Below are 21470 nucleotides of genomic sequence, written 5' to 3' on the forward strand. Positions count from 1 at the left end.
GATGCTTGTTTACGTGCTGGATTGCTTGCTGGATGGAAATACTGCGTTTCGATGGGTGCATTTCCGAAAATGGATGACGATACACCAATCAGAAGGCAGTGTTTTCATTCAGCAAGCAATCCAGCACGAAAACAAGCATCGTGTGCCGTTGCCTTTAGAAACTCGTGCAACGCACGAATCCGGAGATCCGGCCAAGGTTAGGTTAGACGAGGCGGTCTCGCTTAAATAGCGCCTCGGCAGGCCGGCCCCGAGAGAAGTTGCACGAGACCTCGCACGGAACGCAGTCGTCTGGAGACACTAGGTGCTGTCGTAGCACGAATATCGGCTAGTTAGCAGGAACCTGTCTGGATTGCTGCCAAAGGCTCGACGATTCCTCCTCCGCGGGATGAACACCAGGGACATAATCGATTTTTCGGCGCTTGGTAAATAGTCACTTCTCCCGCCCGCACCTTCTGCGCGCAAGTGCGCTCTCACTCATTCTCTCTCTCTCTCTCTCTCTTTCTGCCTCTCTTTTTTTCGTGCTCGTCACATGACGTTGTATTGCTCTCATATTATTCCATATGCGCGGCCGATCGATCGGTCATAATCCGCTCGCGCGTCCTGGCCGCGCGCGACGGAGAATGAAGCTCTCCCGAAGCGAGTTCTGCGCGCGACACACGCGAATTTCGCCCTTCTCATTACCACATATGCTGTCCCGACGTGGGCGATTTCTGAAAGACTGTTTACATCGGTGCGCGTCGGACGTTTCTAACGTCACCAGGCGCGGTAGTAGCACAGTTAGTTTCATAGACGTTCTCGAAACGTACGCAACACGATTGTGAAACGCCACGTATGTTTAAAGAAGGTGTGTGAAACTAACTTATGGTTGGTAGATAAGTGTAAAGAGGGGAAATGTTAACTAGCGAGATACGTCGGTAAATATCGTGTCCTGTGTCTCTTGGCGAGAACGTTACAATAATCAGAGACGAATCTACGGAAGATAAGATATAAATAAGCCTCTATATATCCTCCGAGTTTCTGTTGGAAGATTCTGCAAAATGATCAATCATCAATGGCGCTACACAGCCCAAAGTCAGGCCTAAGCCTACCCCCCTCTCTCTTTCTCACTCTTTCTCTCTCACGTTGCGCGCATGTGGTGCGCGTATGCAGATTACACACATATGCAGACCTACAAAAGCTTTTATAAAAACACCGATTCCGAACGGCAAATTTTTGGGGAGAGGTTTTTTCCCATGGCATGAAATACTCTTTGGTGGTGGTTTGCCAAACCACCGAAGAGGAACTTCCACGAGCGCATGAAAAAATTTGTCTGTCTCTTGCCGAGAATCGAACCCGGACCTCTACATGGCAAAGACCGGTGCGCTGTCTACTACGCCACGCTCGCACTCTCTGCAAAATGATATTCTCAGAATTATCTGTTGGATCCTATCTTCGTGATCCGGACACCGACGTAGCGTCCAAAATAGGGACGTAAGACATTTAACGCCTTTCAGACGTCTCGTGATCTGATTTCAGACGTTACTGACCGGGAAATTACACATCTCGGAAAATTGTTCGCCTTGAACGACAATCACGCGCGATAACAAATTTCACGTTGACGTTCGGGTTTCAGTTCATGTAACGTCAGTCGTTTAATATGCGTCGTAATGTCCAGTTAATTCCGCGACGCCTCGTTTATTAGATCCTTCGACTGGAACGGAGCCACGATAGCACGTAAACAGATTGTTTAGCGCGATTCATCATCGTTCCTCTTTATCGGCGTACAGTCGGCTAATTAATTCTTCCGCACGGATGACCGGCACACCTTTGGCAAACACGTACGCGTTAAAACGCGGCTTGAAAGCGAGCGATCCGTCCGAAAGATGATATGTAATGCAACGAACCTCCAGCCGCATCGTGTGTTATGTCGAATTTATGTTTTACTTTCTTGCATGTGTGAGTCACATGTTATTTTCGTTACATTTGAAACGGTTATCTTTAGATTTGCATTGATTCTCGGTGAACCTCGCCATTGGCGCGACTGACTGCGCGCGATTTCGTGCGCGAAAATGGCGACGAGGCGCGGGAAAATCAGTTTCGAATTCGCAACGCGGGGGTCGTGTATTATTGAGTTGTTTTTAATGTATGCCAATAAATATGTCATTAGAATGTTTTGTGAGCGCTTTAGATAAATTATATAAGCATAAGTCACAAGGATATCGTCAGAACTAGTGGAGCCAGTGCTAGACATATCCGATTATTGAAATTAAGCAATAATAACGAGCATAATTAGTAGGTGGATGGGTCGATCGGAATCGAAAGCACGAAGGAACGTGAACAATTTTTTTCTTCTGTGTATGTTAGAAGGCTTCAGCAAGTCTTTTCTTTAAATTTTAACGTCGAGAGAACAGGCAAAAGTTTTTTTTACAAAATTTTGCATAAAATATTTTTTATCGGGATTAGTAGATCCCTGGCATGTTGTATGAATATTAATATAACGTTACATTTAAGTTTCCTGGGGTGTTAATGGAATAAATTTAAACGAACATTTTCATGTTACTGGGAAGATAATAGCAGGTTTATTAATTTCCATGGAACGTTGCCATCTTACAATTTAAAATCTGTACATACATTTTTATGTTTAGACGCGGACATTCAGGAACTGATACGGGAGAGCGTAGCGGTGCGTGAGAACTCGTACTCGCCGTACAGCAAGTTCAAGGTGGGCGCGGCGTTGCGATGCGCGGACGGTAGCATCTCGAAGGGCTGCAACATAGAAAACTCGTCCTTTCCCGCGGGCGTCTGCGCCGAGACGACGGCGATCGTGAAGGCCGTGTCGGAGGGCAAGAGGCAATTCAAAGCGCTAACCGTGGTCGCCGATCACGAGAACACGACATTCACCGCGCCATGCGGGATATGCAGGCAGGTGATCTCCGAGTTCGGTGATATACCGATCTACCTGACGAGATCCGACATGAAGAAAGTTCTACGGACTCGGACCAGCGAGATATGCCCGCTCTCGTTCCACATGCAAGATATGCAAGAGTCATAACCGACGATTTCATCTAAGATCCTTCGACCAACGTAGAGGCTATGATAAAACGCGCGGAGAATTTTATGGACGATTGACTTAATCAAATTATTTATTCGTTATTATATAAATATAGTTGTATACATGGCGGGCAATATAATTTGATCATCTTAATTACTTCCGTTTCTCCATTGGATCCAAATTATTCTGTTAACACTTTGGGTCAGGAGGACATGTAAATTGACGTTTCACTTTTTTATAAACCTTTTTTATGAAGTTTTCAAGATCACCTTCATTTTTTTTAATAGAGTTATAGATTTTTTTTTTGTAAATCGATTTCTTTGTTCATTTTGCATATAAAAATACCAGGGTCATCGAAAGGTGAATATTTTCGAGATATTTTACTTTTATATCTTGTGTGTACTAAAAAAGTATCATGATAAAAAGTAAAATATCACTTTTCGATGATTTTACTCTTGTACTTTTATACGCAGAATGAATAGAGCGAACAGAATGAACATAGAGAAACGTCAATTTGTAGGTCCTTCTGAACCTAAGTATTAACAAGAAATAATTTGAATTAGTCCAGTAGAAGCAGAAATAATCAAGGTAATTACGTTATGTTGTCCATCCTGTATAATGATGAATAAATAAAGCACATATATCAGACTATATATACATTACCTGAAATATGTGCTTTATGTAGAATTAGTTATAAGTTGGAGTTTCACGGAATCGGAATTAACGATGCAGAAAAATTATGTACAACGATGTATATGCATATATAGGAATACAAATTTGTTATTGTTTTGATCGCTCGGTTTCCTCAATGGATATAAGATCGAAATGATAGTATTTCCGCTGTAAACTTGTTTATTTTTTTTTTTACAGACAGCGTTCGACTATACGTAAAAAAAAAAACAGACTAAACACATCGCCATTATAACTGTCAACCAAACTTTTATAATGTACACAATGCGCTAGTATACATTCTACTTATTACAATAGACTGTTTATCTATCACATATAAATCATACAATAAGGGTATATATGTACATCATACATATTGATCACTGTGAAAGTAAAGATAATAATAATTTCGTAACAATATAAATGCTGCAGAGCGGTCGATTGCACATGTACGAGATGCCGTCTTCACATCGAATTTACATTTACCAGAAGGGACACCTGTAACGTGCAATTACGAAGTTTGTATCCATGTTTTTTAAACAATTTTTATATGTGTGAACATACTTCTTATATTTTAAAATAAGCTGGAAGCGAGTTGTTAATACAGTATCAACAAAATAAGAGTGTCTATTCTAAAAGGGAAATATCTGTAACAAATAAAAAAAATGGATTGTCGAAACGACATGGCTGTAAATAATTACGTACCATCCGATGTAACATTGACAAAGATTCTCGTTGTTCGTGGCCTGCTGGATGAGTAGGTCCACCTGTCGTCGGACGCTGAGGGTTTCCTCGTGCGAAAAATCGCGTCCCGTCAATTTGTCTCTGACTCTCACTATGATCGCGAGAGCTTTTTTGTTCAGTGCTTCCGGTTGGTTATTGTCACCTGCGAACGCATACATACGCGAAGTAAACGCTGAATTACGTCAAGGGAGAAATGTACGATGTCGCTATTGGAAAGTTCCACTCGAAGAATATTGGAAATTTCTTTAAATCGGTCTGCGACAAAAAATCTCGTTTTATCGTTTTTTTCGATGTTTACGACCGATCTTTTTTATCCATTAATTTGATATTTTATCACTATCGGATTAATTTACCGACGATTAATGCCAGAAACGTGTGGTCCATACCTCCGTTTTCGATGCTACACGGCACGCCCTTCTTTGGCAGCGTGGCGGTGAGCGAGTCGAGCATGTCCCCGTGTTCCTGGCTGCTGCTGGCGCTCATACCCTGAGCGTCCGATCGTTTCCCCTTCGGCACCGCGTTGTCCATCAGCCTCCAGTTCAGCAGGGGATCGTAGACGAACGCCTCCAACACCGCCATCAGGCTGTCCTTGTTCCGATGCAACACGGACATCACCGACTCGCAGGTTCGCCGGTACGTTCCCTCGATGCCGGTCACCTCCATCGCGTTGATCAGCATCCGCGTCAGGCGGAACGGTATCTTCTCCGGGAACTTCTCACGCGTCATAGCCACCTCGAAGCAGTCGCCGAAGTCGATGTGCAAGATCTTGCCGCTGAGACGGTCCAGCATCAGGTTGGACGGGTGACGGTCGCCGAGGCCGAGTATGTAGCCCACCATGGACATCACAGCCAGAGAGCGCGTGTAGTTGGTCCTGCGGTCGAACCACACTTCGCTCGACGGCGACTTCAGCCACAACAGTCGCGCCAGGTCATCGCCGTGCGTGTGCTCGAGAGCGTGCTCGAACACCTCGACCTTCTGCATGAGCATAAGGTGATCGTAGTCGGGCGCCATCTGAAAGGAAAAAGAACACGTTACCATGTCTCTCGCCTGCCTTAATAATGCCACCATAGATTGGCAGAGTTTATCTCTCCCTCGCTTACTCGTAACATTATCCTGTGCTCGATGTTCAGCAGTATCTTCTTCTTTTCCCTGTAGTCCCTTATGAGCGTATGAAGCGTATCACAATGCGGCACCCAGCCGATAAGCCCACTGTTCGTGGACAATGGAATCACAGCGTATCTCTGAGGGTCGGAAGGATTATTTAAGTCGCGAGTCTCCGCTTACGATAGTCACTACGTTGCCCACACTCACTTGGATGGTGAGGTTCCTGCGGAAAGTGTCCGGGTCGTGCAGCAACAGGGTGTTCACCAGGCCGAACAGCTGCATCACCCTTTCGTCCTGCCTCAAGTCCTCGTGGCCTTTCAGCAGGAACATGTAATCCTTACCGTTGCTACCTGAAACACGGCGACGAGACCGGTGAACGCTGCTCAGATTAAACCAAAGGAGATGGAGGCCGCGTCGCGCCATCGCCACTGACCTTTGATACACAACTTCCTCGGTCTCTGCTTACTGGTTATCACTTGCATAGAACTATGAATACTCGCGATTCTCACTATCGGCTGGCCGGGACTGTAGCTGCCGGGCACGGCCAACTCCAGGTCCCTGCAGAGGAGCAGCTTCGGACTGACGTACTGCAGCTCCAAACTGGTCAGCTGCGGCAGCTGCCTGGATATCCTCCGGAACACGTGATAATACAGGTCCCACGCTTGATTCAGGTCCCGGACGTTCCGGGACGCCTTGTAACGGTGGCACCACTCCTGCGCCTCCATCAGATCCCTCCCGTAGGCTTGGTTGAACGAGGTCTCCTTCAAGGTCTGCGGCCCCCTGCCGAGCATAGCGTGCAACGGCTCCAACGTGTCGAACATGCCCCTGACGTTCCTCTCTCCGAAGTACAATCTGCTGGCCTCCTCCAAGCCTTCGTGCCACAGCTCGTGCCAGAGAATCGCGACTCTGATCAGCTCGTCGCTCGCCATCATGGCCTGCTGCACCAGGGTCGGGCTGTGCTCGCACATGCTCTTCAGGATCTTGTTCGCCGCGTTCTTCCTCGCGAGGCTGGCGCTCTTCGATGCTACTGTCAACGGATAAACCAGTGCCTGAGGATGCGACTTGCCTATATCAATAAGAAGATGGTGTATGCAGTGGCCGACCAAGGCCCGTGTGTCGATTCTAGCTATTAGCTGTGGGATTACTTGCAGCCAAGTGTTTATCTCTATCAGCCTGATACCCTCGACGACCGCGTCGTACACCTCCGGCCATTGGCCGTAGTCGAACCAGAGCGTCAACAGGCGCAGGGTGTCCTGCAGCGAGTTGCCGTCCGACAAGTTGATCGATCTGAAGAAGCCCTCGACCGCCGGCACGGTGAACTGCGATATGTACTGCGAGCTGGTGAGATTATTGCGCGCGCCGTTGCCGGGCGCGGCCTCCATCACGGAGGAGTCGTCCTGCTGCTGGTGCTTGTAGAACAGCACGGTCTCGTAGTTGGTGTAGGCGAACGCGTGCCACGCTTTGTACCACTTCGGATCGTGCTGGGTGGCGGCGGCGTAGTAAGTCAGCACCGCGGGTATCGAGTGCTCGTTTATACCCTTGAGCGCCTCCAGCCACTCGCCGAGCTTGAGGTAACACTTGGCGAGCAGCCTCTTCTTGCTCTCGTGCTGCTTCTCGTCGTCCTGGCACGCTATACCCGCGGTCGCCGGCTGCAGGTACGTCTGCACGAAGCGCTGCAGCTGGTTGTACGCCTCCTCGCGTTGGTTCGCGACCCACAGATGCTTGCAGTAGGCGAAAGTCACCTGGGGATGCGTAGTCGGCAACGGCTGGTCCGAATTCAAGGAGGGATCGACGCCCAGCAGCATCACCAGCGTCTTGTGACAGAGCATCAGGCTGCCGCTCTTCCGGCAGAGGCTGGCGTACTTCAGCCACGTGTACATGTCGTCCTGAGGCGAGACCACCAGCGTGTGCACCTGTATGATCTTCTGCCAGTCCTCCACTATCCTCTGCCCGCCCTGAAGCCGCTCCCACCACATCGCCTTGATCGCCGTCCTCCGTTCGGGCACCAGCTTGAACTGTATCACCTCCTCCAGCTCCGCCAGCTTCTGCACCTCCACCATCGCGTTGTAGGCCCGCTGATAACTCTCGCCGGCCATCGCCGTCAGCTCGGTGTCCAGTATGTCCCGCGCGCTGTCGATCAGCTGATGCGCCGTGTTGTACTGTTCGTCGTGGATCGCCAGCACCGCCCTGTAAAACGCCCCGTCCTGAGTGTCCTTCGGTATCAGCGAGACGTACCGCTGCATGCACTCCCATTGACCCAAGCCCCAGGCCGCGGCCGCCGCCATCCTCGCCATCCTCTGCTTCGTCTCGTCGGCCTGATTCGTCCAATGCTTCGTGGCGACCTCGTGCAGCTGGCCCCACTCGCCCAGGGCCTCCAGACAGCGCATCTCGCCCAGCGTCGACTCCACGTCCGCCGAGTCGCTCTCCAGACGCTCGTGGTAGAGCTGCAACGCCTTGTCCCAGTTGTGAAGCTTCTCGTACCAGCGTATCTGCACCTTGAGGTCCTGCTGATTGTGCTGGTTCATCACGTACTCCAGCAGACCCTCCGCCGCTTCCTTCTGCTGCAGCTTGTTGTTGATGGAGATCAGGGACTCGAAGACGTTGCTGCTACGGCTCTTGTGGAACTCGTCCTCCTTGTAGTGCAAGGCTTTGGCGTAGGCGCGACAGTGCATCGCCGTGTCGCCGAGGATCTTGTTGTCCAGCGGCAACGGGCCCTTGTCGCAGTGCTCCATGAACTCGGCCAGATTCAGGATGGTCTGCGTGATCTCCGTCGGCAGCTCCGGCACCATCAGCGCCTGGTGCAGGGTCTGTATCAGCTCCGCTCGATACGCGTCGTTCAGCTCGGTCCAGCAGGAGACGAAGGCGGCGTTGAAGAGGTCGCGGGGCAGCACGGCGTACGTCTGCGCGAGCGCCCAGCAAGACCTCAGCGCCGGGGACGGGGACTCCTTGAGCAGGCCGATGGAGAAGCAGCGCAGCCACTCGAGCCAATCGTCCTTGGAGACCCTGCGCGTCGCGGTCCAGGCTTTCTGCAGGTTCGACGCCGACACGTGCAGCCTCTTGATCGTCGTCGTTTCCGACGGTGTCAGCGAGATCTCGCGGTTCTTGTTGCGCGAGTGTCTCAGCCTCATCAGCAGGAAATCCTCGCCGTCCGCCACGGTGGTGTCGGTGAGGATCTTGTCGACGAGAACGTCGTAGCGCGGGTTCACTATCTTGTGCTTCATCATGACCTTCTGCACCAGCAGAATGAAGATCTGATACTTCTTGCCGAGCTGCATCACCACGGCGCAGAGCGTGTCCATGGCGGTGTTCCTCAGCTCGGGGCACTGGTCCAACGTTCGCACCAGGGTGTGGACGATCCGCGACGCGAAGTCGCTGAAATCCAGAGTGTCGGCCAGCAGATCGACCGTCTCCAGGGCGACCTTGTTCACGGCGATCGGACAGTCGTTCGCGTAGAACAGCTTGACGATCGGCGGTAGAACGAGATGCAGGTAATTGTCGAGGTTGCTGCCGAACGTCTGCAGAGCGAGCAGCAGCTTCACCGTCACCGCGCGATCCTTGCTGCTGTCGTGGGTCAGCACGCGCAGGATCGGCGGCATCAGCTGCGGCAGGTAGATCTTGAACTCGGCGCCCAGCGCCACGGCGATCTGCTCGACCAGCAGGATCAGCGTGCTCTGCAACGGGCTGTTCGCCGTCCAGAACTCCTTGATCAGGTTGAAGATGTCGTCGAGATAGTTGCGTATGTGCTGCTTCACGATGGCGATGAGAACGGCGAGCTGTTGGAAGAGGAACTCGCGGAAATTCACGTCGGCCGTGTGCACGACGTTCAGGAAGCTCGGCATTACTTGGGAGATGTACGGCACGCACTTGATGCCGAGGCTCTTGAATATGAAGGTCACCGCCTGCACCACCATCGTGTGATGCTGGATGAGGGTGGGCTCGCGGATGATCCGCATGAGCGTCGTGATCGCGATCGCCGGGTAAAACTCCTCCAGGGTGGACGGCGACATGTTCACCAGCATCTCGCTGGTGGTGAGGTCCTGGCTGTTCTCCACGTCGCTCTTGGCGTCGGCCATCGAGCTCAGCGTGTCCAACTGCGAGTCGATCTGGCCGAGGTTCATCTTGTGCTTGTACGGGTCCAATGCGCCCAACAGACCCAGCACTCGGATCGTCTCCCGGCGGATGATAGGCTGCTGCTCGGTCTTCAGGAAGTTTATGAGAACGTCCAGCAACGACGGATACTGCATGTACGGCTTGACGACGTGGCCGGTGCTGCCGACCAACTGGCCGAACACCCAGAGAGCGACGCCCCGCTTCTCGAGCGAGCTCGCGTCCACCAGCATCTCCAGCAGTATCGACGAGAGCTCCGGCATCCACTGCTGCATCTCGGCGCCGTTCACCTCCGCCAGATCGCCGATCGCGCGCAACACGGCGAGTATAACACCGGGGTTGGGATCGGGCTCCTTCAGTTTCGGCACGAGGACCTTCAGGATCGGCTCCATGTAGGGCCGCACCAGCCTGGGCGACGTCACGACCAAGTGGTCCAACATACGGGCGGCCTGCTCCTTGTTACGGCCCATCCCCGAGTGCTCCAGTTCCGTGAGGAAGTGCACCAGGGTCTTCCGCAACGACGGCATTACGTACGCGGGATTCAGCGTGCTGAGCCGGCCGACCGTGCGTACCGCCAGTTCCCGTATCTCGAACATCTCGTCGTTCATTGCGATGAACAGGGCGGACAGGTTCTCCGCTTGGGCCAGCTGCACGTCGAAGGAATCGTCCAACGAGGCCAACACCCACAGCCGCACGTCGGGGTCTGTGTCGTTGATGCCCACCACCAGCAACTTACCTAAAACATTCGAGACGGTATTGGTGACCGTAGGACCGGACTGATTCAGCGTCAACCTCAACAGTCTCGAGCACGTTTTTACAGCCTCCAACCGGACCTCCGCCTGCTCCGACATGAGGAAGTGGTCGGCGCATCTCTTCACGAACTGCAGCAGCGGATTGTTGTCGAAGTTGAACGTGCCCAGGGTCTTCAAGGCGAGCACCGTCGACGACACGTCGTCCGACGTGGAGTTGGGACTGCTCGCCGTCCACGGTGCACCCGGGTGTCTCAACGGCTTTTGCATGAGAACCTGCGATAACATTCGCAGCAGGCCCTGAGATATGTCCACCTGCAGGGACGGTATGTTGTGCGCCAGTTCCCGGAGAGCGGTGGTCAGGATCGGGCTCAGCCCCGTCGTGAACATCGGCTCCAGCAGGTCCTTCACGTCGGGAGCTATCACTTGCTTGACCGCGTGGCTCAGCAGCGTGATGCAGACGAAGACAGCGGGCTCCAAGGAGGAGCGTTTCTTGTTCGGCGTCTCCTTCGACGGCAACAGGCTCTTGATCACTTCCATGATCCTCGGCAGGTACTGCTTGATCGCATCCTCCACCGCCACCGCGATGAAGCCGATCGCCGTGAACGCGGCGTAACGGTCCTTCTCGCGATTGCGCAGGATCATCAACAGATAGCCCAGTGACTCTTTCAGATGTTCCTTGATGAATTTCTCCTTGTTGAACGCGGCGAGTCGCGGCAGCAGCATCATCAGGGCCTGCTGAATGTGCGGGTTGCGCGACATCTTCTGATTCATCACGTCGTTGTAAATGTCGTCCAGTCTCTCCTGCATCAGGCATCTGCAGACGGCCGATTCCTGCGGCGGCGACACGGTATGCTGAGTGCCGGAGGTGTTCGGAGTCGATCCGGCCCACTGCGACACTATCGTCGTCTTCAGACGCGGCATCAACGACAGGATGTCGTTCTCGTTCTGCGTCGAGCCGTTCAACCTCTCCATCAGAGCTTCGTAGGTCCTCTCCCACTGCACGTTGCTGCATCTCAACAGTTCGTTCAGCACCAGCAACGAGCCGTGTATCCTGTCGTCCCTGTTGATGCCCCTCTCCTTCGTGTGGACCTCCGCGAATCCGTCCACCACTTCGTCGTAGCACTGCCTGTACCACTGAGCCTTGTGCATCTGTTTCGCGGTCTCCCGCTGAGCAGTGACCACCAGTGCCGCTCTCAGAGCTTCCACCGCGGCCTCTCTCACCGTAGGCTTCGGGTCGTGTATAGCGTTGAATATCAACTCGAAAAACATGGTGACTTGTTGGAAAAAGTACGTCGGCACGGAGACGGCGAGCTCTCTCAGGATAAGCACGGCCGCGTGTTTCCTACCTTCGTGTCTGTCCGTGCCGAGCCACTCGAAGGCACGTTTCACCTCAAACTCCACGTACTCGGCCGTATACGTGCCCGAGACCAGCGCTAACTTCCCGACGGTCTTGGCGGCTAATTGCATTACGCCCACGTCGTTGGAAGGTATTAAGTTTCTAAGATAGTTGGCGAATCGTACCGTTCGCGTGTTGAAGTTACCCACTTCGGCCCCGATAAGGCAAACTATGGCCAATATGCCGCCTTTCTTCTCATTCACGTCGGAAGCGGATACCATCTCGAATATGTGATGATTGAAGTCGTCCATAAAGGCCGTGATATCCTCCTGCGACGCTTCTCGCAGCTCTCTCTTCACATACAGGCACAAATCACGCGCAGCTTTGTTACGCGCCTCTTCGTTCCTTGATTTCAGCCGTTGGGCGAATTGCAACATCAGCGTGTTCGTCATTGTCTCTGGTATCGTATGTATTGGATCAATGTGTGAAGCTCAGTGATCGTGATTCTCTCGTCCGCTTGATAACTGAAAATACAGAAATCAGTTATCCGAATTCGTATGCGTGGCGACGTGAGGTTATGTTGCGCGAAAAGATTCGCACGTTATTTCATTCGTACTTACTTGACATTAAACGGATCTCATGCTGCGGCGTAACGTGACCGCGGGCAATGCATTTTGCTTCATTTTCGCGACTAATGGAATCTTTCCTCTAATGTTTCCTTACCCACACAGATACAATTTTAACGCCACTCTTCAGATCCATACGGTCGCATTGTGATCCCCCGTGTGCTAATTATTTAATCTCCTTTATCTCGTATATCTTTTTCTTCATATTTATACAATAATCAGCAAGATCATGTATCTTCGCAGTAAACATTACAAATTCTTCTGACTTACGACGGTCAATAAGAAAACAGAGATTTCTCTTAGACGCTACGCGCTCATAACCTCGAAATGATCCTAAAAGCGCTACTGGCGCTACTGTTGATCTGCGATTCAGGAAATCGTTGACTCGACAGCGTGAAGTGCGGTTATATATGCGCAATAATAATAGTATATAAGAAATGTCGGAAAAATATCAACAAAACAGTTTATTTTGAAGTTCTGTATTTATAGTCTCTTTTAAGTTGCTTGGTTTAATATTTTTAACACATCCTCTTTCTCTGTGCGTGTGTGTATATAATTTTAAATCTATCATAAAATGCTTTCTAACAAAATTATACAATACACGATTTACATAGTCAATCAATCTTATTATGCTTCATATAAGATATACATATGTAAAGTAATATATAAATAATATATAATTAATTAAGAATAGATAAGATTATACCATATATATATATATATATATATATCACTAGACAAAATCAATCAAAATACGCGTAGCTTTATTTACAAGTATCATACTTATACATTATACATATACATTAAGAATGTTTATATAGGAATACATTTAGAAGGTTTATATAGGAATAGGTAAATCTCTTGCGACTAATACTAAGATTTGATCTATACTCAAACACCAGTTTGCTATGTTCTTGGAGACTTTACACCAATTTTCACCATGATGAGGTTCCGCAGCGATGCATCTTTTCTTTACATCGTCTTGCTGCTCCTCCGTACCGTTCAGCAATTCAAATTTATAAAAGTACGCCCATGCATCGCCTAAATCTGGATCGATCTTCACCGTCCGATTGAACCAATCTCTGCACTTCGAGATCTTGTGTTCGCACCAGAACAATCTGCAACAGAATCACATATGTGGCATCTCGTTTCTAATTATCCAGAATATATTGTAAAAGTCTGCGAGAGATGCTTACTTTGATACCGCCAGGAGAACGTGGGGATCGTGCTCGCACTTCTTGAGAGCGTCCACACTTTTAGTTTTTCTTTGCGGCCGTGGTTCCATGAAAATTGCTTCCGCCCAAAGTAGACCAGACGTAGGACATTCCTGCAACGCCTTAGCCATTAGGGTGTTCGCCATATCACGAACACCGCCGCTTTTCAATTCGTTTCGTATAGCCTCCAGCCACAATTCCGCATTCCTGGGATTTTTCAGCCTGGCTTTCTCCAGAACCGAACGAGCTTTGGTCACTTGGTTCCTCCTGTGCTCCAATTGTGACAACAGACGCCACAAAGGGATTGAATTCGGACACTTCTTGATCTGTAACATAGAAAGCAGTTACGTCATAATGACTGAAATATTACACGCGATTATATCCTCATCGAATACGCTGGAATCGCTTACCGCTTGATTATACGTTTCCAACGCTTTGTCCAAGTTACCCTGCTGCTCCTCGATTTGGCCCTTCATCAGCCAGAGCTTGGGGAAATCGTCGAAAGCCTCGAGAGCTTCTTTCAAGAGATGCAACGCCGCTTCGAGATTTTTAAGAGCCCACTCCAACTTGGCGCTTTTCATCATCACCCTCGGCGTCGGGGCGGACGCTCTGGCCTTCGCCAGTAAGCGTCGGGCCCTCTCGTACTCGGAGTTCTCGGATTCCAGCTTCACCGCCGCCAGCCAGATCTCCTCGGAATTGGGATTAGCTTGAAACGCGAGCGATAAGATACCTCTGGCTGCCGGCACGTCGCCCTGAGGAGGGAATTTCAACGTCAGAGAACACCAAGATCGAACGCAACGAGATGATGCTTCGCGATTCAGCCACTCACAGCCAGCCATTTCGATTTCGCGCCCATCAGCCAGAGTATTTCGCTCTTTGGACAATGAGCGACCGCCCTCTGCAACAATGCTTCCAGGGATTCTCGCGTGCCGTAGGTTTTCTCGAAGTAAGCCGCGCGCAGCCAGATCGACTTCTTGCTGGGGAACGTCGTCAATGCGTAAGCGTACACGGCTCTGGCGCATTCCAACGCTCCTTGTTGCGCACACTGCGAACAATATGTTTTACATTTTATGTAACGCAAACTCTCGCGTTGTCGTCATTTTTGTAAAGGGTAGGAATAAGCAATAGGATACAAAATGATTGGATATAGTTAGAGGAAGTATATTGAGAAAGCCGTAGAGAGGAAGAGAAGGGGAGTTGAAGGAGAGGAAAAAGGAAAGATACAAAGCTAGCGATATAGGATAAGAAAATCAGACGGGAAGTGAAGAGAGATGTAAGGACGAGGTAACAAATAGTTTGGGGTTGGTGCAAGAATTAGGTAGAAAATAATCAAGAGCAGATAGGAATTGGCAATTAGATATGGAAGGTTGAGATGGATAGAAGTAGATAAATATTCATCTATAAGAGAGAGAAATGCCAAGGAGGCCTTACAGTTTCCGAGTCCTCCATCCAAGTGTGCTTTCTGTCCTCCTCCTCCACTCCGAAGCCGATGATGGCCTTGACGATAACCTGGCAACAATGCACCGCCCCGGCCTTCTCAGCCTCCATGGCTTCCTTGAACCAGTGTTCCCTGTTGATCTCCACTCCGTTCGCGCTCAACGACGTGATAGCGCGATCGATGATCTTCTCCACCATGTGCTTGTTGCCGTTCGCTTCCTCCAGTTTCGCAGCGGTCGTCCAGATTTGCCGGTCCGTCGGTATGTTCTCCCTGGCTTTGTTCAGAACCTTCCTCGCGTTGTCGTAAGTCTCCAGTCTGGCGAGAGCGAGCCACAGGTCCACGCTGGTCGGACAGCACTCGACCGCGCGGCTAAGCAGGATACGCGCGTCCTCGGGCTCCTCCAACTCGACCGCCGCTTTCCACAGTCGCACCGAGTTCGGTATATGTTCCAGAGCCTTGCGGTACACCCTCCTTTTCGCTTTCACCTCCGTCTCCAAGTCCGCGGCTTTTATCCAGATCCTGACGGACGTTGGAATGTGACGCACCGACTGGGCTATCACCGCCTTCGCCGTGTCCGGCGGCTGCAGTCGCGCGGCTTCCAGCCACAGATCCTCGGAGGTGGGATTCACCTCGCAACCCTTCATTATTAAGTTCCTCGCCGCCTGTACCTTGCCCGTTACCTCCTCCAGACGTGCGGACGCGATCCACGCAGGCGGGTGATTGGGATTGGTCTCTCGGACAGATTTTAACAATAGTCTGGCTTTCTTGATGTCGCTGGTCGAAAACGGAAGAGAAGCCATTAGATATTCGCAAATTCTTAATATTATTTAAGCAAGGCGAGATAAGTCTGACGATCACGCTTACTTGATATCACCCCCATAAGTTGGTATCATGCTCTGCAAGTCAGTGAGATACCCTTTCGGATCGACCACAGTTTGACCCTCCACAGAATCGGAAACCTGATTCAACTTGACGTTCATCAGTGTGTTCCTCGCCTGTCCAATCTTCCGCAGATCAAGATCCCCCGTGGGAGTTAGCATGCCAGGCGTCGCCACACCTGGCATCATAGAAGCCAAACCGCTGGATGGATCGATGCTGGTGGACGACTCGCCCCCTAAATTTCTGGCTAGTACAGAATCCGGCAGCGGAGTAAATTTCTCCGCTCTCGGATTGCGCTGTTTACGATTCCTGGCGTCGCCTACTTCCGGAACATTTCTCCACTCGTCCTCGGTTACGTTAACCAGCTCTCTCTTCAGATCTGAGAATTGCTGCTGAATCTTAGGACGTTCCTGACGATAACGTTCCAATTCTTCCCTAAGACGCTTCTCTCTGTATTCCTTGCGTTTCTCATCCATGCGTTTGTCGATAGCTTCGTAAATCGCATCGGCTTCTTCGTCGTCTTTATCGTAAGGATCCTGACATCATCAGAATATTAATATCCTTAGCGTCATTAAGAAGGAAGAATCTGTTTTACTCACTTTGCTAAAAAGAGAACCCCCGTATCCAGAAAATTCGTCATAATTGGAATCATTCAAGTCTTCCTCGTCTTCTTCCTCCTCTTCCTTCTTCTTCGTACGTTTCGTGGGCGGAGCATGCCTGTCATCTCTGAATTCAGAGTAAAATACATGTAACAATTTGCAAATTCCATGTTTCCCCAGCGAAACACACTTTTCTACTTACGAAACGTCGTTGGCATCCCGAGCGGGGCCGATATCGGACCTTGTCGTGAACCCAGTAGCTCTGAAACATGAAAAGAGAGGTTAGGTTATATTTACATTGCAATAATTCGGATTACAGCTAATATTTCTGCGAGTATTCATGCAACAATGTGTCTTAGCCGACGTTACCCTCTGCCAACACCAGCAACATATCCCAACGGTGCCGGTACTCCCAAAAAGAGCTTTTTATTTCGTGTATTCAAAGAGACAGAGGGGACTGCCATTTTGATACGATTTTGTTTACGCGTGGTATCTCCCGGAGAAGATACGCGCAGATCTTGGCGAATTTTAATCGACGATGTTTCCCGATTGGTCTACAAGAGTCAACCAATCGGTGAAAAGTCAAAGATGTCCTGATCCTGATTAGAAAGAGGCTTTACGTTGACGTCATTAGCTGACGACAAAAACGTGTATGGCGGCGTACAGTGTTCGAAGAGCAGACGAGAGGTTAAGTCACTATATGAGACGGGAGAAATTATTTTATGACGGATGACAACATATGCAGATGTATGATTACACGAATTGTAAAGCATGTTATTATTTTCAGCATATTTAAGATTTGGCGTGATAACTTCATATCTATGATTCACTATTTTACGCTTCGTTACAGAAAGTTTAAAGAGGATACGTTCTTTCTGCATATTTTGATTATATCAGCTGAGATATTACAACGTTAAAAGGCATGAGTTGCCAAAGAGGGAATGGTAATCGATCGAGGCGGCAGAAATATCAAAATCACACGGCCTTCAAGAATGACTTGCACGACAAGTCTCAGAAAACAAAGTCAATTAATAGTATCGAAGTTGCCAATGTGTGTGAACGCTGTAAGAAGATAATAGAATGGAAAATCAAGTACAAGAAATACAAGGCGCTTAAAACTCCGGCAAAATGTACAAAGTGTGAGCAGAAAGCTATAAAGCATTCTTATCATATCATGTGTTTGCCTTGTGCCAAGCAACGTGAAGTTTGCCCGAAATGTGGACTGAACAGCGAAATCGTGGAAGGAAAGCCTAGCAAAGAAGAACAAATTAAATTGGATACGGAATTTCAGACACTCCTGAAAACACTGCCGGAGAGAAAACGAAGAACATTTTTACGTTACGTAAATCAGAAAGGTAATGACTTCTTAAGAAGAAAACAAATTTATCATAAATTTAAATTAATTTTTATTCTACTTAATTGTCACAGACAAAAGCAAGAAGAAAGATACCTCTGAATCAGGTGCAGGTGAAATTGATGGCAATGACACGAATGAGGATGCAACAAATTCTAGAAGCAGAGAAGACTTATTAACAAAACTTAAATTGTTATCTGTCAAAGAAGAGGAAGATGATGACAGCTTTGACAGTGACATCGATGATGATTTAGATTCACTTACATAGGGAGAATTTTTTAAAAATAAATTTAACTATAATCTTCATTTTTCATTTCATTTTACTCTTCCAGACCACTGTGTAGTTGACTAAACACGTACTGACTACCATGAACATGTCAATTATATTTCACGCGATTTTCACATTTTATTAACCTATTATGAAGAACTTTTATATTCCTTTGTAAATTTTATTTTTTCTTATTTTTCTTAATCTTACGATGGAGCGTAGAGAAACGAAAACATTGAGTTGCAAAGTAAAAGGTATTAGATGATCGTTTAAACGTCGGATTACATCCAAACTACGAATTCAGTTCAACCATGTTAAAATGAGTCTCTGTGCACAGGTCCTGGCCCAGTTTACAAATTGCCAACATTAGTCGGCTACACTGACCATGATCCATCGCGTCACAGAAATCCAGCGTACACCATCCGACCTAAAACTGGTTTAAAGCCTCTCTTGATAGGACCTGGCCCACGCTACAATGTGTCGAAATTAACCAAATCCGGGCAGGATAATCCACCTGCTTATTCAATTAAAGGCAGAGAAGCATTGGGATGTAAGAGCATAAGATGTATTTTCTATTGAAAAAACAAATAGTATGTTAACGTGTTAATATTTCATTCGATTTTCGAGTTGGCATTCTATTTATATATCATATCCTCCATGAACTTATTGCTGATATTTCATGAACATTTCAGTTCACTTTTGCAAGATGAGGAACAACCAGAAACTGTTTCAGAGTGAAAACGCGAAGGAGTGAACTGAAATGTTCACGAAACATCAGCAACAAGTCCATGAAGGACACGGTGCTAACTTGAAAACCAAATTGTATTTTCACCCAAACTGCGAAAGCCTAAAATATCAGACTAACATGTTGATAGTTTCGTAGTGCGACACTTGGGACCGGGACCAGGGACGTATTCTCCTGAGAAATGTCCGCTGATAAATCACAATCGTAGAGCGCCAGCTTACAGTATCAAGTCGCGACATGAGGCAGTGTTGTCGGACGGGGTGCCAAGTCCGAATTCATATTCTCTGCCCACGTGCATAGGGCCCAAGGTGCCCGATAAGCCGGCACAGGGCGCGTTTTCTATGTGAGACGGATTCTGTTGATCAACTCTCTGTTGGCGGTGTGCTTTCATTTTTAAACATGCACACAGCGACCCGCCTCTTTCTTCTTCTTTCAGTACTGGTCATCACGAGATGCGAGAGATTGTCAGAGGTCCGGGCCCGGCCGCGTACGCCAAGTTGGACTACAACTTGGTGAAACATCGGGACCCCGCGTACAGTCTGAAAGGACGACACTTCCTGTCGGAGAAGTATCGCAGCCCGGCGCCGACCTTTTATCCGCTTTACGATACGCAAAAGCGCGCGCCCATGTACTCGTTCGGCATAAAGCACAGCGAATGTGCCGGCTTACCGATCATACAGCAGGACGAGGACGATTGATTCTTCATCTGGAAGTACCTCGCAAAATAAAGAAAATAAAATTATTTATTGTACTCGTCGATGTTATATCATGTTGTGTTATTAGTCGCGTAATAAATCCGTTCCGTGGAAAAATTTGATGATCTCTTTCCTCCGCACGCGATGTTTCCTGTGAAATGAGCAACCTTGCCTTCAAACGACCCAAGGTGGAAGATTCAAGTATTACAAGAGAAAATATAACACATATTATTTAGTATATCGTTGTTTCGCATGCATATTATATTCCTGGCATGTGTAGACGTTGAAGTAATTGAAAGAAGCAATTGTTTTCTCACAAAATGGAGTCGCAATCATGACGATGTAACCAAAAAAAGAAACGTACATTTCGGATGAAAACCATCAAAATCTTCAAGTGAAGAGAAATGCCGCCAAAAAAAGGACGTAAGAAAGGCAGGCCGGTGGATGAGAAGGAAAAGAAAACACCGGTAGAAATGGCCCAAGAAACCGCAATGTGCGGTGTGATCGGTACGCACGTATCTCAACTTATTATAGATATTAATTTTGCAAATGTAAACTTTACATAACATTCTGGTAAAAAAAAAGTCATAAGACAATCTTCTTCTCCTGTTAAAAATGTGAACAGTTTTTTAAGTAGAAGAAGAGGATGATGGCTTGTATGTTCCAATAACTGACATTGTCACTTTTTGCACCTTCAGTTCCCGGGCCTAAATATAAACTCAAAACGCTCGTCGGCTACAAGGGACATTGCATTTCGAAGTTCCGAAATCCAGCCTACACGTTGGGCGAATATATGATGCAAAGATATGAGACAATCAGCCCAGGACCCAAATATAAGTTCAAAGAACGCAGACGCCCAGGGTATACCTTCGGAATGGCTGCTGTACGAGACGGTAAGATGAAACACCAATTTCTTCATTTAGACTGCAGCTGTGTACGACGATTACAGCTGTTTCTTCATATACTTAACTAGATACCACTATTGGACCCGGCCCGAAATACAAATTTCCCCGTGACCGTGGTATTGCCTTCTTGATGAAATGGAGGACCAAGCAGAGGAAAGTTAGCGAGACACCAGGACCTTATACAGTCAAGCACACCATCGACTCACCCGCCTATACCATGTAAGCTTGCTTAGGTAATCCTGATTGTCGCTGAGGTAACCCTGATGGAAATATTATACTGAACATTTCACTGGAATTCTTTCTCAATTGACCCCATTTCATCGTCATTTCTCTCCTTATACTTGAATACTGGTATATTCGATGAACTTGATGAACGGTGAGACGAAAGTTACTGAAAAAAATCACTGAAATATATAATAATGAATATTTTCAAATGAATCATAGTTTTCGTCATGAAATTCAATTCAATGTAACGCTGTGAAGTATAAAAGCGAAAATTAAAGCATCATTCTGAAAAGTAATAATAAAATTTTTGAAATATTAGATATCACGAAATTGCCGAGTTAAACCGAAAACTGCGTATATTAATGAAATAGGGGGGGGGGGGGNTCGGGGAACTTACGTATTATTGCGAGAGAACTGTTTTGTATCATTTTATTCAATTCTGAATTATTCTCTGTTTACAGGGGATTGTTCACTCCAGCATGGAAATACAAAGCTGGCGCGGGTCCGTATACGCCGGATAATATCAACGTGACAAAACCGAAGGCTCCGATACCCAGCATAGCACTCCGATATGAGTATCCACCCCTTCCCCGAAGTCCAGGCCCGATATACAACTTCAAGCTGCCGAGGCTGACTCCTGCTTTCTCATTTGGAACGAAGCACAGCCCATGTGCGCCGCCTTATATAACCGAGTGCGATGATCGGTGCTAAAACCGGGTGGAGAAACAGGATATTTCTTGACACGAAGACCGGACGGCATCTCTTTCTCTCCCTCTTTC

At 48.3% G+C, this 21470-nt stretch overlaps 6 protein-coding genes across 7 annotated transcripts; 4 read left to right on the plus strand and 2 right to left on the minus strand.

Moving 5' to 3' along the window:
• Window positions 1-240: 240 nt before the first annotated feature.
• LOC106747693 (cytidine deaminase-like) lies at window positions 241-4382 on the plus strand. The gene is made up of 2 exons (XM_014625473.1): window positions 241-422; window positions 2625-4382. Exons 1-2 carry the CDS (start codon window positions 386-388, stop codon window positions 3029-3031), a joined length of 444 nt encoding a protein of 147 aa, XP_014480959.1. The 5' UTR covers window positions 241-385; the 3' UTR covers window positions 3032-4382.
• LOC106747690 (serine/threonine-protein kinase mTOR) lies at window positions 3306-12730 on the minus strand. Its single transcript, XM_014625471.1, has 7 exons — window positions 12364-12730; window positions 5982-12267; window positions 5756-5898; window positions 5545-5685; window positions 4831-5455; window positions 4406-4586; window positions 3306-4198 (listed from the first exon to the last, which is right to left on the minus strand). The coding sequence occupies exons 2-7, from the start codon at window positions 12193-12195 to the stop codon at window positions 4183-4185; spliced, it is 7320 nt and encodes a 2439-aa protein (XP_014480957.1). The 5' UTR covers window positions 12196-12267; window positions 12364-12730; the 3' UTR covers window positions 3306-4182.
• A 382-nt stretch (window positions 12731-13112) lies between these two features.
• On the minus strand, window positions 13113-16992 carry LOC106747803 (pre-mRNA-processing factor 6). Its single transcript, XM_014625720.1, has 9 exons — window positions 16869-16992; window positions 16702-16761; window positions 16500-16626; window positions 15886-16436; window positions 15015-15795; window positions 14413-14628; window positions 13994-14335; window positions 13566-13909; window positions 13113-13487 (listed from the first exon to the last, which is right to left on the minus strand). Exons 1-9 carry the CDS (start codon window positions 16961-16963, stop codon window positions 13208-13210), a joined length of 2796 nt encoding a protein of 931 aa, XP_014481206.1. The 5' UTR covers window positions 16964-16992; the 3' UTR covers window positions 13113-13207.
• A 154-nt stretch (window positions 16993-17146) lies between these two features.
• LOC106747577 (uncharacterized protein C9orf85 homolog) lies at window positions 17147-18159 on the plus strand. 2 transcript variants are annotated; one of them, XM_014625218.1, is made up of 3 exons: window positions 17147-17263; window positions 17350-17854; window positions 17928-18159. In XM_014625218.1, the coding sequence occupies exons 2-3, from the start codon at window positions 17422-17424 to the stop codon at window positions 18119-18121; spliced, it is 627 nt and encodes a 208-aa protein (XP_014480704.1). In that variant the 5' UTR covers window positions 17147-17263; window positions 17350-17421; the 3' UTR covers window positions 18122-18159. The 2 variants fall into 2 exon arrangements, with proteins under 2 accessions (XP_014480704.1, XP_014480703.1); XM_014625217.1 differs by having other exon boundaries at window positions 17147-17246.
• A 97-nt stretch (window positions 18160-18256) lies between these two features.
• LOC106747576 (outer dense fiber protein 3-like) lies at window positions 18257-19666 on the plus strand. The gene is made up of 4 exons (XM_014625215.1): window positions 18257-18375; window positions 18459-18671; window positions 19005-19209; window positions 19303-19666. The coding sequence occupies exons 1-4, from the start codon at window positions 18333-18335 to the stop codon at window positions 19562-19564; spliced, it is 723 nt and encodes a 240-aa protein (XP_014480701.1). The 5' UTR covers window positions 18257-18332; the 3' UTR covers window positions 19565-19666.
• Window positions 19667-19965: 299 nt separating this feature from the next.
• On the plus strand, window positions 19966-21426 carry LOC106747783 (outer dense fiber protein 3-like). The gene is made up of 4 exons (XM_014625683.1): window positions 19966-20068; window positions 20260-20454; window positions 20535-20685; window positions 21153-21426. The coding sequence occupies exons 1-4, from the start codon at window positions 19966-19968 to the stop codon at window positions 21400-21402; spliced, it is 699 nt and encodes a 232-aa protein (XP_014481169.1). The 3' UTR covers window positions 21403-21426.
• Window positions 21427-21470: the final 44 nt, after the last annotated feature.

Source organism: Dinoponera quadriceps, unplaced genomic scaffold (assembly GCF_001313825.1).
Source record: "Dinoponera quadriceps isolate SergipeBrazil2010 unplaced genomic scaffold, ASM131382v1 scaffold1395, whole genome shotgun sequence".
NCBI lineage: Eukaryota > Metazoa > Arthropoda > Insecta > Hymenoptera > Formicidae > Dinoponera > Dinoponera quadriceps.